Source organism: Hypanus sabinus, chromosome 4, assembly GCF_030144855.1.
Source record: "Hypanus sabinus isolate sHypSab1 chromosome 4, sHypSab1.hap1, whole genome shotgun sequence".
NCBI lineage: Eukaryota > Metazoa > Chordata > Chondrichthyes > Myliobatiformes > Dasyatidae > Hypanus > Hypanus sabinus.
The window spans coordinates 175,911,585-175,927,634 of record NC_082709.1 but is presented as its reverse complement, the minus strand read 5'-3'; the positions used below and the strand labels follow the sequence as shown (position 1 = coordinate 175,927,634).

The window sequence follows — 16,050 nt, the reverse complement described above, 5'->3', positions numbered from 1 at the left end:
ACAGACGGCAGAATCCTAATCAGCTTTGATATCATTGCTATATGTCGTAAAGTGTGCTGTGTTGCGGCAGCATTACAGTACCATATGTTAAAAACTATAAATTGCAATAAGAAATATATATTAAAAATACATTAAATAAGTGCAAAAGGCAGCAAAAATTTTGAGGTAGTGTTCATGGGATGCATCATTACCCTTTCAGAAATCTGATGGGAGGGGCAGAAACTGATCCTAAAGCATTGAGGATGTGTCCTCTGGCTCCTGTACCTTATCCCTGATTGTGGTAATAAGAGGCACCTCGTTTTCCGTTCAACTACCATGCCCCTTGAGAACCACTGCTCTCAAAGTTCTGACCTGCAACCCAAACCGCTGGGAGTGAGACACAAGAGTCAAAGCAAGAGTGACTGAGAAGCTACAGAAAGGCATGGGGCTATTTTCTCAATATAGTCCACACAAACAGCCAGTCAGGCAGCATCTCTGGAGAGGAATAAACAGTCAACGTTTCGGGCCGAGACCCTTCATCAGAACTGGAAAGGAAGGGGGAAGAAGCCAGAATACAGCACAAGTTCGATTATACTAATGAAAGTGTTTCTTGTAGTGTTGTCATATTTGTAGAGGCAAATCTAACTAACGCTTTAAAAAAAAGTGACTTCAAGTGACTTGGAATACATTATGCTTCAAAAGAAGAGTCAATTTAAACAACAGAATTTAAAAGTAGTAACGATTCTAATTTGCCTGTGACTATTCAAGATACAACATATTTCCTGCACTCTGTTTCACAAAGCACGATAATATACGCTTGCATTTGTCTGAAAAGTGCTCCCCCTTCTAAGCCATGTCATCAAACACAACAAGAATTTGTCTGGAGATACTGAGACAAATACGGTGTCTTTTCATTTCGGGTCTTTGCGCTTCAGGCAAGAGGAATTGGCTTGCAGCTTTGCATCTTTCCATATGTTTATTTTACTTGTTGCTCTTCAGCTTTTAAAGTTGGAAATCAAGTTCATTAAACACATTAGACTGTATTTAGTTCTGATACAAACCAGTCTCGAGGCATATTCTGCCTAGAGCCCAGTGTACTGCAGGGATCTGTTCCGCGACCACTCGACCCTTTGCGATTTTTCTAAATGACTTGGATGAGGAAGTGGGAAGGCGGGTTAGCAAGTTTGCAGATTGCACAAATGGCGGTGGTGTTGTGGACAGTGTACGAGGTTATAGCAGGACATTGACAGGATATAGAGCTGGGCTGAGAAGTAGAAAATGGAGTTTAATCCAGAAAAGTGTGAACTGATTCACTTTGGAAAGTCAAACTTTAAGGTAAAGTACAAGGTTATCGGCAGAATTTATAGCAGTGTGGAGGAACAGGAGGATCTAGCATCCACACCTGCAGATCCCTCACAAGGTTACCATGCAAGTTAATAGGGTGCGTAAGAAGGGGTATGGAGTGTTGGTCCTCATTAGTCGGAGGACTGAGCTCAAGAGCTGCAAGTTAATTTCACAGCTCTATAAAAATCTGGCTAGATCACTTGAAGTTCTGGTCTCCTAATTATAGGGAGGATGTGGAAGCTTTAGAGAGAAGCTTTCTGCGAGCCAGAATCATTAAATGATAATTTCAGGTGTAGAGGCAATTTACTGCGATGCTGCCTAGGTTAGAGAACATGTCACATGAGGAGAAGCTAGGACTAATCTCTTTGGAGCAAAGGAAGATGAGAGGTGTTTTGATAGAGGTGTATAAGATGGTAAGAGACACTGCTAGAGTATACAGCAGAAGATTTTTCCCCCAGAGCAGAACTGGCTAATATTGTCAGGCATAGTGTTGAGGTGAGCGGAGAAAAGTACAGAGGGGCTATCAGAAGAGAAGTAGGTTTTTTTTTCTTAAGAACAGAGTGTAGTGGCTGCATTGAATGTACCAGCGGAGGTGGTGGTAGAGGCAGATTCATTAGGGAGATTTAAGAGACTCTCAGACGGGCACAGGATGAAAGAAAAATGGAGGGATATTGAGGAGGAATATTGAAGAGTTAGCTCGATCTTATAGTAGGTTTTAAGGCTGGCACAACATTGTGGTCCAAGAGGGCCTGTACCGTGCTATACGTGCTCAGTGTTCTATGCTCTAGTCAACATGCCAAACCCACGTCGGCAGATCTGTCACATTCCACAAGCCAGAATCATCAAACTCATAAGTTCAGGCCAAAGAAGAACAGATATATATTTAACTCAACATTATACATCTATCTTGCCTTCTACTAGTTGTTGACAAGTTATAACCACCTGTCTCAATGCATTAACCCTCAGCAGAGCCGGGCACGACAAAAATTAAAGCTGAAAGAATAGGATGACAGTACAGATGAATGAGCAGCTGAGTAACTGGTGCCAGGGGCAGGGCTCCAGGTTCTTGGATCATTGGGACGTCTTCTGGGGCAGGGGTGACCTGTACAAGAGGGATAGGTGCATCTAAACCGGAGGGGAACCAACTTCGAAATCACGCTCGATTTCTACACGCAAGTGAAGTTTGGATAGGTACATGGATGGGAGGGGTATGGAAGGCTGTGTTCCTGCTGCAGGTCGATGGGAGTGGGCAGCTTATATGGTTCAGTATGGACTAGATGGGCCGAAGGTCTTGTTTCTGTGCTGTACTTTTCTATGACTCTATCCCAGCCAGGAAGTTTGCAAGTGCTCCATGGGAAGGTTTAAACTAGTTTGACTGGGAAATGAGAACCAGAGAAGCAGGTCAGAAGGGGGAGGGATGGAGAAGATAGATGACAGGCCCAGTAAAAATGGGCAGGAACAAAGTATTAGATACGATGGAACAGATAGTTTGAAGTATGTGTATTTTAATACTAGGAGTATTATGGGTAAAGGTGATGAACATAGAATATGGATCAGTACTTGAAACTACGATGTTGTGGCCATTATAGAGACTTGGTTGAGAAAGGGACAGGAATCAGTGCTTAATGTCCCAGACTTTTGATGTTTTAGAAAAGACAGAGAGGGAGGTGACGTGGAGGGGGAGAAAGAGTTGCACTACTAATCAGGAACAATAACACAACTGCATTCAGAGGGGACATTTTGGACATAATGAGTCTTTGTGGGTAGGTCCATTCACAAGGGTTTTTTAAATCAATATGTAGATGGTCCAACAAAAGGAGGAATTATACTGAACTGGGTGTTTAGTAACGAGCCTGGCCTGGTCACTGACCTTCCAGTGGTTGAGCAGTTAGAGAACTGTGACCACAACTCCTGAAGCTTCAGGGTAGCAAGAGACAAGGATAGACATAGCCTAATTAGGGAGAGCCAGTGCAGTTTTGCTTGGTGCAAATCATGTCTTACTAACTTAATTGATTTTATTGAGAAGAACAACTCTGAGATTCATCTTCTCCAGATAGCGACGAGACAAAGAAAGAACATGAGACTCATTCAGAGAGAAGCATCAAGCCCACTATCCGCCAAACTCCACCTCCCCCACATGAAATGCAACAAGGACATTGACCCCAAACTACCTCCCCTCGCACAACAAAACAGAAAGAAACGGGCAAAAAATGAAGTATATAAAAACATTAAGTCTGAGAAAGTCCACAGTCCATAAACACAATAGTCCAATCCATAACGCAGAACCACAGTAACATCTTCCTTCATCAATGAAAGAGAGAGACACCACAAGCACAGAGGTCTACTCATCTGCCACAGCACGCCGTGCAGTGATAGGCCGCTCAAAGACACCTTCGCAGCAGTGAACAAAGGGAAGGCAGTCAGCTCTGTACTCTCATTCACCTTCAGCATTTGCCCCAAATCTTCCTCAACAGTTTCATCACCAATAATGGACACGTTAATTGGCAAAATTGAGTTAAACATTGACTCGTGCTCATCTTGAAGTTTCTTCACCTTAAGACCATGTGAGTACGCACTTGCTTGCTGTAATCTTCTTGAAGACAGCGATTCACTGGATCGCTCAAACAATCTCCAGACAGATCAGTTGAAGGTATAGGTGGAGATAATCAAGCCAAAGATGAAGCATTGCACCTTGGTCAGTCAAATGTAAGGACACAGTGCACTGTTAAGGGCAAGATCCCGAACTGTGTACTGAGCAGACTGATTTTGGGGTCCAAGTTCATGGCTTCCTGTAAGTGGCTACACAGGTTGATAAGGTGCTTAAGGTGGCATATGGCATGATTGTCTTTATTGGTCAAGGCATTGAGTTCAAAAGTCAGGAAGTTATGCTACAGCTTTATAAAACTCCAGTTAGGCCACATCTGGAGTATTGCAGACAGTCCTGGTCACCCCACAGTAGGAAGGATGTCAAAACTTTGGGGAGGGTGCAGAAGAAGTCTACTGTGATGCTGCCTGAATTAGAGGGTATATACTTTAGACAAACTTTGGTTGTTTTCTCTGGACAAGTGGAGATCTGATAGAAGTTCATTATATTATTGGAGGCATTGATAGAGTAGACAATATCTTTTTCCAAGGATTGAAATGTCTAATTCCAGAGGGCATACATTTAAAGTGAGATGAAGTAATTTCAAAGGAGATGTGAGGGGCAAGATTTTACACTAAGAGGGGGTGCCTAGGATAGTGGCAGAGGGATTTTTTACAAGATATTTAGATGGGCACATGAATGTGAGGGAAATGGACGACTATGGACATTGTGTAGACAAAGTCGATTAGTTTAGTTGGCCATTTGATAGCTAATTTAATTGGTTCGGTACAATATTGTGAGCCCGAGGTCCTGTTCCTGTGCTGTACTGTTCTATGTTCTAAAAGGCTTGAGTCAAGAAGTACAAAGAAGTAATTTTCATACATTTTGTACTGAACACTTAGCAAATTTAGTGGAACTTGTTTACGCTGAAGAGCACTTCGGAGGAGCTCAATCCACACCATGCAGTCAGCTATACTCATACTGTGCAAAAAGCATCTCCAAACAGGAATCGAGGCCCATGGGTTGAATCGGAGATCCAGAAATTGAGGCCGGAAGCCCTGAGACTTTGAACCTCTGCGAGTCTGCTGGGGCAGTCGAAGGCTCAATGCCTGCACGTCCACATCAAATCTGGGTCCACTGGAAGCTGGAGAATATGGACTGTTTTGGAGTTAGAGGACTGTGTATGGGTGTGGAAGGGAGAGAGCAATATTTGCTTTTGCTACTTGTTGTATTCTGTTTTGTGTTCTGTATTGTTCAGCTAAGCATTCTGGCTATGCGATGCAGGTGCTGGAATACGTGGTGACATTTGGAAGCTGTCCCCAACTCGCCCTTGAACGTGTTCATTGTTAATTCAATTGACATATATCACTGAATGCTTCACAAAGTAAATAAACTTGGATCCTGTTAAGTTTTCCACAAATCATTTCAGATATTGCAAGGAAATACATCTCCATAAGAATAAATGAAAGGCCGAGACAGAATGGGTACGGAAAGAATGTTTCCTATAAATTGAATCTTATTAAGAGTGACCTGTTCCCCCTAAATATGCAGGTTCCAATTTACGGAAATTTACCTTTTAGATTAGTTACTGATCATTTTACATACTTAGGGGTTAAAATTACAAAAAAACATAAGAATTTATTTAAGGCTAATTTTTTTACCCTTAATTGATCAGATTAAATGTTTGTTTACTAAATTGTCACCACTGTCTTTATCAATGATAGGTCAGATTAATGCTATTAAGATGATTATTTTACCTAAATTCTTATATATATTTCAAGCAGTACCAATTTTTATTCCCAAATCCTTTTTTGACAATGTCGATTCAAAAATTTCTTCATATATATATGGCAGAATAAAAATCCTAGGTTAGGTAAAAGGTATTTACATAAGTCTAAAAAAGGTGGACTGGCATTGCCAAAGTTTAGATTTTATTATTGGGCAATTAATATCCGATATTTGAATTGTTGGTTTTGGGATTTGGATTTATCTCTAAGCCCTCATTGGGTAATTTGGAAACTAAATCTGTACAGTGTGTTCATTGGGTTCTATTTTAGGGACTTCTCTTCCCTTTGCTTTTTCTAAATTGCATAAACAAATTGACAATCCGATAGTTAAGTACACTCTACCTATATGGTTCCAATTTCGGAAATTTTTTGGGTTGAATCAATTTGTTTTAGCAATTCCTATTGTATCTAATTTCTTTTTTCATCCCTCTATTATGGACCAAGCCTATTTAACTTGTAAAGACTAAAGGTATACTGCTATTTTCCGATTTATTTTTGGATAATTGTTTCATGTCTTTTGAACAATTATCTAATAAATATAATTTGCCCAGATCCCTTTTTTTTAGATATTTACAGATTAGGAACTTTTTAAACACTGTACTTCCTACCTTTTCAAATCTGGATTCTATGGGTATTTTGGAGAAATTTCTAGAATTAAATCCTTTTCAGAAAGGTGTAATATCAAATGTTTACAATATAATAATGAAAATACGTTCAGAGGCTTCTTATAAAATTAAGAATGATTGGGAAAGGGAATTACTATTCCTATTGAGAAATGGGGAAAAAAAATTCTTCAACTAGTTAATTCATCCTCTATATGTTCCAAACATTCGTTGATACAATTTAAGGTTGTGCACAGAGCTTATATGTCCAAGGATAAATTGGCTCGTTTTTATTCCCATATAAATCCTATATGTGACAGATGTCATTTTGAGACAGCCTCTCTAATTCATATGTTTTGGTCATGTCAGTCTTTGAAAAAATATTGGAAAAATATTTTTGATATTATTTCTACGGTATTGAGTATTGATTTGCAACCCCATCCTATCACCGCAATTTTTGGTTTACCAATGATAGAATCAATTCATTTATCTCCTTCTGCTTGTCGGATGATTGCTTTTCTTACATTAATGGCTAAAAGATCTATTTTGTTGAATTGGAAAGAGATTAATCCCCCTACCACATTTCATTGGTTTTCTCAAACTATGTTATGTTCAAATTTGGAAAAAAATAGAAGTGTCATACATGATCCTTCTATTAAATTTGAAGAGACTTGGAGGCCATTTATTCAATATTTTCATATGATGTAATTTGACCCTTTTCTAAACCTATTTCTTTCTGTTTCTGATTATATACATGTAGAGAGGATCGAAGTTGCTGACACTGATGATTGTCTTTTCTTAGATATTATAAACAGCCCATGTTTCTTTTCATTTTCTTTTTTTTTAAGTTAGTGGTTAGCTGTTACAGTAGTTCTTTTTTTTAAGGTTTGTTTGGGGTAATTTTTTTCCTTCTTTTTCTGTTTTTTCCATATTGTTATACCTAGATTGTTTTTTTTGTCCTGTTCATATTATATTCGTATCATGTATGATTTTGGGAGACTTAATTTTATTGTACTTATTGTTTATGTATCCTTCTATGTTCATTTTAATTTTGTAATCCCAATAATTATGTATCAAGTTTTGTTATCTCAGTATGTTGATATTAATAGAAAGATTGAAAAAGGATGTTTCCTATAGTACTGTAGTCTAGGCCCAGAGTGCACAGCCTCAGCATACAATGTCCCTTTAGACCAGAGATAAGAAGGAATTTCTTCATCTAGAAAGTGGTGACTCTGTGCAATTCATTGCTAAGTTATTGGGTGTATTTAAAGTGGAGTTTCATAGTTTCTTAATTAGTAAGGGTGTCAAAGGCTACAGGGAAAAGGCAGGAGAATGAAGTTCTGAGGGATAATAATCAGCCATGATGGAATGGCAGAGCAGACTTGATGGGCTGAATGGCACATCTCTGCTCTTATATAACTATATGGTCGAAATGTTGATTTAGTTCTGAATCCACTCTGTTAAAACCTAACTGGCATTTACAGGGAGAATAAATTGGTCTGAATACTTATAAGACATTTACCTCTTCAGGTCGACTGTGGTGACATTAAATATCACGCCCTTAAGCCAAAGGATCATAAAGAGCCGCTGGGAGAATGGGCAGTTTCCAATGCTTTCACCGTCTCCACCAGCCTATAGAACACAACAACAAAAAAAATGGGTCAGGAAGTTTCCTTTTTGGAGATTTTCTGAATGCCTGTCAATTGGGTAACTAACAGAAAAATTAAGGAGCCTACAGCAAATCAACATTCAATGCTTGATATTTTCGCCAACCAGAAGCTGTTCAAGCAACACTTGTACACTCAGTGGCTAATTTTATTAGGCACACCTGTACACCTGCTCATTAATACAAATATCTAAGCAAGTTGCCTTTTCTTTTGGTGGGTCGCTGGAATGCGCTGCCAGTGGAGCTGGTGTAGGCTGGTACAAAAGAGGTGTTCTTCGATAGGCATATGAATGGGCAGAGAATGGCGGAATATGGGCTTTCTGTAGATAGAAGAGGTTAGTTTAGTGTGGTGAACTACATATACCTGTCGGGACACGCCCCCTGCTGACTGCTCCTGTGGCTCCTCCCACAGACCCCGGTATAAAGGCGATTGAGGCCTGAGCCCGGCCCTCAGTCTCCAGGATGTAGTATGGTGGTCACTCACTGCTTGTTCTTTCTTCCAGTCAATAAAAGCTGATATCTTGCCTCACGTCTCAGAGAGTTATTGATGGTGCATCATTTAGTTAGGAGTTTAATTACTAGTTTAATTAGTTCAGTGCAACATCGAAGGCTGAAGGCCCTTTGCATGCTCTATGTTCTGCATTCAGTGGTCACTCTATTAGGTACAGATGTACACCTGCTCGTTAATGAAAATATCTAATCAACCAATCAAGAAAGCATGCAGACATGGTCAAGAGATTCAGTTGTTGTTTAGACCAAACACTAGAATGGGGAAGCAATGTGACCTGGTTGCCTTTGACCATGGATTGATTGTTGGTGCCAGGACAGGGTGGTTTGAGTTTCTCAGAAACTGCTGATCTCGGTGGATTCGCACGCACAACAGTCTCTAGAGTTTACAGAGAATGGTGCGAAAAACAAAAATCATCCGGTGAGCGGCAGTTCTGTGGGCAAAAACACCTTGTTAATTAGAGAGGTCAGAGGAGAATTGCCAGACTGGTTCAAGCTGACAGGAAAGCGACAGTAACTCAAGTAACCAGGGATTACAACAGTGTTGTGCAGAAGAGCATCTCTGAACACAAAATACATTGAACCATGAAGTGGATGGGCTACAGGAGCAGAAAACCACAAACATATATGCTCAGCGGCCATTGCACTAAGTACAGGAAATACCTAATAAAGTGGCTGTTAGCATGTATTCTGGAGATATGGAATAGAGCAAATATTAATTTCAACAGCAATCAATCTTCAGATCTGAATGTAGTTTGTAGATAAGAGTTTAAAATGGAGCTCAGTATAATGGTGTTCTTGGAGCTGCAGACTGGGTCGATTGGAAACAAAGAAAGACTCATTGGCCTGAGATGTCTGCATATGCATGAATGCATTTCAGAGACAGGGGTGATTTTGGGTGTCTGGAGTGTTGGTGTGATGATCTCGGTATAGGGAAGTGTTGTGTTTACATGTAGAACATAGAACAGTACAGCACAGTACAGGCCCTTCGGCCCACAATGTTGTGCCGACCCTTAAACCCTGCCTCCCATATATACCCCCACTTTAAATTCCTCATTATACCTGTCTAGTTGTCTCTTAAATTTCACTAGTGTATCTGCCTCCACCACTGACTCAGGCAGTGCATTCCATGCACCAACCACTCTCTGAGTAAAAAACCTTCCTCTCATATCCCCCTTGAACTTCCCACCCTTATCTTAAAGTCATGTCCTCTTATATTGAGCAGTGGTGCCCTGGGGAAGAGGCACTGGCTGTCCACTCTATCTATTCCTCTTAATATCTTGTACACCTCTATCATCTCTCCTCTCATCCTCCTCCTCTCCAAAGAGTAAAGCCCTTGTTCCCTTAATCTCTGATCATAATGCATACTCTCTAAACCAGGCAGCATCCTGGTAAATCTCCTCTGTACCCTCTCCAATGCTTCCACATCCTTCCTATAGTGAGGTGACCAGAACTGGACACAGTACTCCAAGTGTGGCCTAACCAGTGTTTTATAGAGCTGCATTCATTACCTCGCAACTCTTAAATTCTATCCCTCGACTTATGAAAGCTAACAGCCCATAAGCTTTCTTAACTACCCTATCTACCTGTGAGGCAGCTTTCAGGGATCTGTAGACATGTACCCCCAGATCCCTCTGCTCCTCCACACTACCAAGGTATCTTGCCGTTTACTTTGTACTCTGCCTTGGAGTTTGTCCTTCCAAAATGTAGCACCTCACAACTCTCTGGGCTGAACTCCATCTGCCACTTCTCAGCCCACTCCTGCATCCGATCAATGTCTCTGCAATCTTTGACAATCCTCTACACTATCCACAACACCACCAACCTTTGTGTCATCTGCAAACTTGCCAACCCCCCCTTCTACCCCCACATCCAGATCGTTAATAAAAATCATGAAAAGTAGGGGTCCCAGAACTGATCTTTGTGGGACACCACTAGTCACAACCCTCCAATCTGAATGTACTCCCTCCACCACAACCCTCTGCCTTCTGCAGGCAAGCCTTGTAACTATAGAGTTGCCTGACTGTTACCTTTGATCTTTGGCATATAAAAATGTTGTGTGATATTGGATCAGGGAGGCTTATTCTTCAGTCTGATGTCTGCTCATTTGATTAAATAAATACTTCTATATCCACCAAGCTTCACTGTCTCTCGTACACAGTAACAACAGTGGCCATGGCGTGTAGCTCTACCAAAATAAGTATTTTATGAACATAAGAGATTCTGTGAATGTTGAAAATCCAGAGTAACAAATTAAAAAATGCTGGAGGAACTCAGCAGGACAGACAGCATCTACAGAGAGGAACAAGCAAACTATGTTTCAGGCCAGGACACTTCATTAAGACTAGACAAACCTAGACAAACAAAGAATACCTAACTGTGTTAAAAACAAATGAAAAAAAAATCAGTGCTGCTGAATGTAGGGACATTGCCTGTTTTGTCAAAAATATAACACATGTAGTAATCTCAAATTGCCAATATAGACAGAAATTCATTTTCACAATGTCTTACAAGAATGTTGAAGTCCACTCCTTCCTACATTAGAATACATGGTCATTTTTGAGGGCTAGTGTAAAAAGAGATTTTGAATAACACAACTTAGCCTGAAGTTCATTGCGAACTATTATACCTGATCAGTATAATCGATGCTACCTGACCTGCTGAGTACCTCCAGTATCACCATGTGCACTGGTCCACATTTCCAGCATCTACAGTCCCTTGTGTCCCAGTATTTCCAGCATCAAGTCTCTTGTTTTGTAGAATTGTGCTGTCTTTACAAAAGAAAGCTTAAATAATTCAGCTGAACTCACTAATAAGTCATTAAGGAATTATCATTAAGGATCCCCACCTCCCAGGACATGGCCGCTTCTCATTGTTACCATCAGGAAGGAGGAACAGAAGCCTAAAGGCACACACTCAATGACTGAGGGGCAGCTTCTTCCCCTCTGCCATCCGATTTCTAAATGGATATTCAACCCATGAACACTACACTACTTTGTTATTTCTATTTCTGCAATACTTACTGAAAGTACTTATTATACATACAGTATATACTGTAATTCAGTTTTTTCCTACATTTACCCTGTATTGCATTGTACTGCTGCCGCGAAGTTAACAAATGTCACGACCTACTGTATGTTGGTGATATTAAACCTGATTCTGATTGTGATAAGTCAAGGTGGTGTAGCAGCTTTGGAGACCTGGTTCAATCCTGCACTCTGCTGTGTGCTGGAGTGGTCTGTGTGCACATTTCCTCTGCTCGTTCCAGTTTGCACCTGTATCCCACAGTGCAGATCCACTGGTTACTTCAAATTACCCCTGGTGTAAATGAGTAGCCAAAGGATTCAGGACCAATTGTGAATATAATACAAGGGATAAATGGGAAGGTGGGATGGCTCAATGGTTTGACTCAATGGACTGAAAAGTCTATATTGTGAAAAATAATTTTTAACATTCATCCAAATACAAAATGGAGGCTTGCAGTTCTAGGAAAATTTCATTAAAATGGAAAATGTTGCTGAGTGAGTAAGTTGCTGGTCGTCCAGTCATCTCTGGAAATATTACTGTATTTCAGACAGAATTTCCAGTTAATTTTTCCACATTGTGTGATCCATGGGCACAAGGGGAGCAGACAAACTCCACACAGACAGCACCTGAGATCAGGATCGAACCCATGCCACTAAAGTTGTAACACAGTTGCACTATCTGCAGCACCAATCCCTTTCTAGCAAATAGTTCAAGTTCAATATATTGTCCTTCAACCCTACACACGCATGCTGACAAACGAAACAACACTCCAAGGTGCATTCCCACCACTGTCTCTAAGGAGGCTGTATTCTCTCCATTACCCCATGGGTTTCCTCCACGTGCTCCTGTTTCCTCCCACATGCCAAAGACATACCAGTTAGTTGGTCAATTGGACTCTGTAAATTGTCCCATATTTAGGCCGGGGGAGGGGAAGTGGGTTTTCTCAAACAGCCGATTCTGTGCTGTATCACAATAAATAAATAATCACAGTACATGTAACAAACACACACACCACATAAAGTACTGTCACCACAAATAAACTGACAAATAATAAGGTGCACTTATAACACAAGTTAAAAAGGAAACTGCATGAAGGTACTCACATTTTACACTTGATGAGACCTGGGTGGCGTCAGGGAGTTATATCACCTTAATTAATTAGTATATTAGCAATTGTGATTAAATTACCAGTTTACCATTTAAAATCTGGTTTGTCAATGTTCTCCTGGGGAATAAAACCCACAGCCTTTCTTTGATCAGGTCTATTTATAACTGAACGGTAGTTTAGATGCAATGGCAGGGATTTCCAGTCAACATATCCATGACTTTTTAAAGCTTCCTCTGCTTTAGATCTCTGTGAAGCTCACAAATGATCCTTAAAATAAGTTGGCGTTCCTTGCAAAGAGAAGACTCACAATAAAAAGATTATAATTAAACTTCAAATTAAAAGGAATCACAAAAATGCAATTTGAGATCAAATACAAGTGTCAATGACCAAGGCAGCCCGTGCTATCATCTCAGAAATAAAACAAGGCAAGGTTAGGACAAGAGGGTCTGCAGGTACTGGGAAATCCTGAGCAACGCACACAAAATGCCACAGGAAGTCAACAAGTCAGGCAGCATCTATGCAGCGAAATGAGAAGTTGACATTTCTGGCTGAGACTTTTCACCAGGACTGAAAAGGAAGGAGGCAGAAGCCAGAATAAAAATATGGGTGAGAGGGGAACTAGTACAAGCTGGCAGATGACAGGCGAGGAGGAAGTCCATCGTTAAACTGTTGCTCTAAGTAATCCTTATGCTTTCTCCAAAGTCAACTCCTTTAGCAACTAAAGCACTGAGGTATGTTAACAGCCAACTAGTCCTTCTGTAAGCATGTTAGTCGCTGATGGACATTGCTAACGTTTGAACAAAGCATGACATTTAAAGTTTAAAGTAAATTTTATTAGCAGGATATATATATGTCACTACAAACAACCCTGAGATTCATTTTCCTGCAGGCATACTCAGCAAATCTATGGAATAATAACAAGACTCAATGCTAGATCAACCAGGGTGCTGAAGACAACAGACTGTGCAGATGCAAGTATAAATAAATAGCAACAAATAACTAGAACATGAAACAACAAGAGAAAGTCTTTAAAGTGAGGTGATAGCTTGTGGGAATAACTCAATAGATGAGTGTAGTTATCCCCTTTTTTCCCCCAAGAGCCTTATGGTTGAGGGATAGTAACTGTTCTTGAACCTACTCGAAACAAAATTCCATAAAATAGTTCACATACATCAAAACAATTTCAAATTGCTTTTTATTTATCAAGACTTACCTTGACAAACAATTCAATCTCCGGATAGGTGTAGTCAGTTGCCATCGAGTTAGATGCAGCCATGCTGTGGGAAAGCACAGCTAAATAAACCAAACAGGCTTATCAAACTGTAACTCTCAAACTCTTTTTGCTCAAATAGTGGTCAGCATCAAGGAAGACTCATTGCAACTTCCGTCACCTTCATTCCTCCCTCAAATAAATATGGAGATGCATGTGAATTTGTATTGCCATCATATTTCAAGAGACACACAGTTGCTGAGTGTACAGAGCAGCATTCAACGGACAAGACCTGAAGCAAACTTGATAAAATATGTGTGTGGGTGTCAAGCTGAATCGGTGGAGATGATGATGTCAATTATTGGTCTTCAGCCAATCTTATAGCAAAAAATGATGCAAATATAGATGTAAAGGGTTCAAAATCTCATGGAGGTTTAATTGCTTATTTCTCGCCATTGCAACAGCCTGAAGATGAACCCAAGAGCACATAGCCCACTGTCAGAGCTGGCCATGAGATGTGTTTGGGACCATCGATGGTGGAGGAAGCCAAGTCATTGGGTATTTTTAAAGTAGAGATTGATAGGCTCTTGATCAGTAAGGGAATCAAATGTTACAGTGAAAAGAGGGGTTGAGAGGGATAATAAATCAGCCATGATGGAATGATAAACAGACTTAATGGGCTGACCGGCCTAATTCTGCTCCTATGTCTATGGTCTTATATTTGAGCCATATCTGGAGTTGTGAATAGTTCTTGACCTCCTTATGTAAGGAAGAATGTGAAAGCACTGGAAACCATTCAGAGAAAGTTTACTAGATTAATACATGGAATAGCAGTTTGCTTTTGAGGAAGGGGTGGACAGGTAAAGCTTACGCCCACCAGAACAAGGGTTCCCAACATTTTTTATGCCATGGACCAATACCACTAAGCAAGGGGTCCATGAACCCCAGGGTGGGAACCCCGGCTCTACAGAAGCAAGAGTCTGCAGATGCTGGAATCTGGACCAAAAAGAAATAAATGGTCTCAGCTTGAAATGTAGACTGTCCATTTTCCTCCACAGTGCTGCCAGACCTGAGATTAGCTTCATTATTTGTCACATCTACATTGAAACAGACAGTGAAATGCTACATTTGCATCAGCAACCAACACATCATAGCACACCCACAAGTTACCAACTTTAACCCCTTTGGAATGTGGGAGGGAACTGCGGCACCAGGAGGAAACCCACACAGTCACAGAGAGAACGGGCAAACTCCTTACAGACAGCAGCAGGAACTGAACCCCAAACTTACAGCATTACGCTAGCCACTACACTATCGTGCCGCCCATTTCCATTTATTTCCACAGGTCCTGCCTGACCTACTAAGTTCCCTCAGCAATTTGTTCTTTTTCCCCTGCTTGCATGCACTGGAGTTTAGAAGGGTGCAAGAAAGACAGCATCAAAAGGCAATACCTCAAAAAGGCAGCATCCTTCATTAAACCCGACGACCCCCCACCCCTCATCACCCAGGATGTGTCCTCCTCTCATTGCTACCATTGAGTGTGTGCCTGAAGACACACACTCAACTTTTTTGCAAAAGCTTCTACCTCTCCAACATCAGATTACTCAACTGACAATGAACCAACCCTTGAACACTACCTGATTATTTTTGCATTACTTAATTATATACATATACTTCTTAGTGTAATTTATAATACTTGTACGTATTACACAGTACTGCTGCTACAACAAAATTAAATTTCACGCCATATGTCAGTGATATTAAACCTGATTCGGAAGAGTCTTGACAGGACGAGTGTGGAGAGAATTAATTCCTACCGTGAATCTGGAATAAGGGAACACTTGTTATAAGATAAGGAGTCACGCATCTGTGACTGAGATATTGTAAAATTGACGCTTTCAAAGATTGAGCGCCTTTGGAACTCAAAAGACAGAGTAAGCAGATTCTTGGGATATTCTAAATACACAATTGAGAGGCAAGGAAGTGAAAGGTTACGGAGTGTAGCCAACAATGCAGAACTGAGGTTACAGTCTGATTAACTATAATCTTCTTGATGACAAACTCAAAAGGCTGAATCCTCTCCTCCTGCTGCTCCAAGCCAATATCTATAAGTACTGCACCGCTCATTTTAAATTTATGCTTCCTGAATTAGTGTCAAAGGGAAAAGAAGCTATCTGGCTCCCATTATTTTATGCATGATTAACCAATTAGCATGCACTAACACCATGAAGAGAAG

General features: G+C 40.5%; 1 protein-coding gene across 1 annotated transcript in view; it reads right to left on the bottom strand.

Moving 5' to 3' along the window:
* LOC132393530 (chloride intracellular channel protein 4-like) overlaps positions 1 to 16,050 on the bottom strand; it is a 100,446-nt gene that overhangs the window by 50,018 nt on the left and 34,378 nt on the right. The window contains exon 2 of the mRNA XM_059968911.1: positions 7,819 to 7,928. Within this exon, the coding sequence (XP_059824894.1) occupies positions 7,819 to 7,928 (110 nt within the window). The remainder of the gene's footprint in view (positions 1 to 7,818; positions 7,929 to 16,050) is intronic.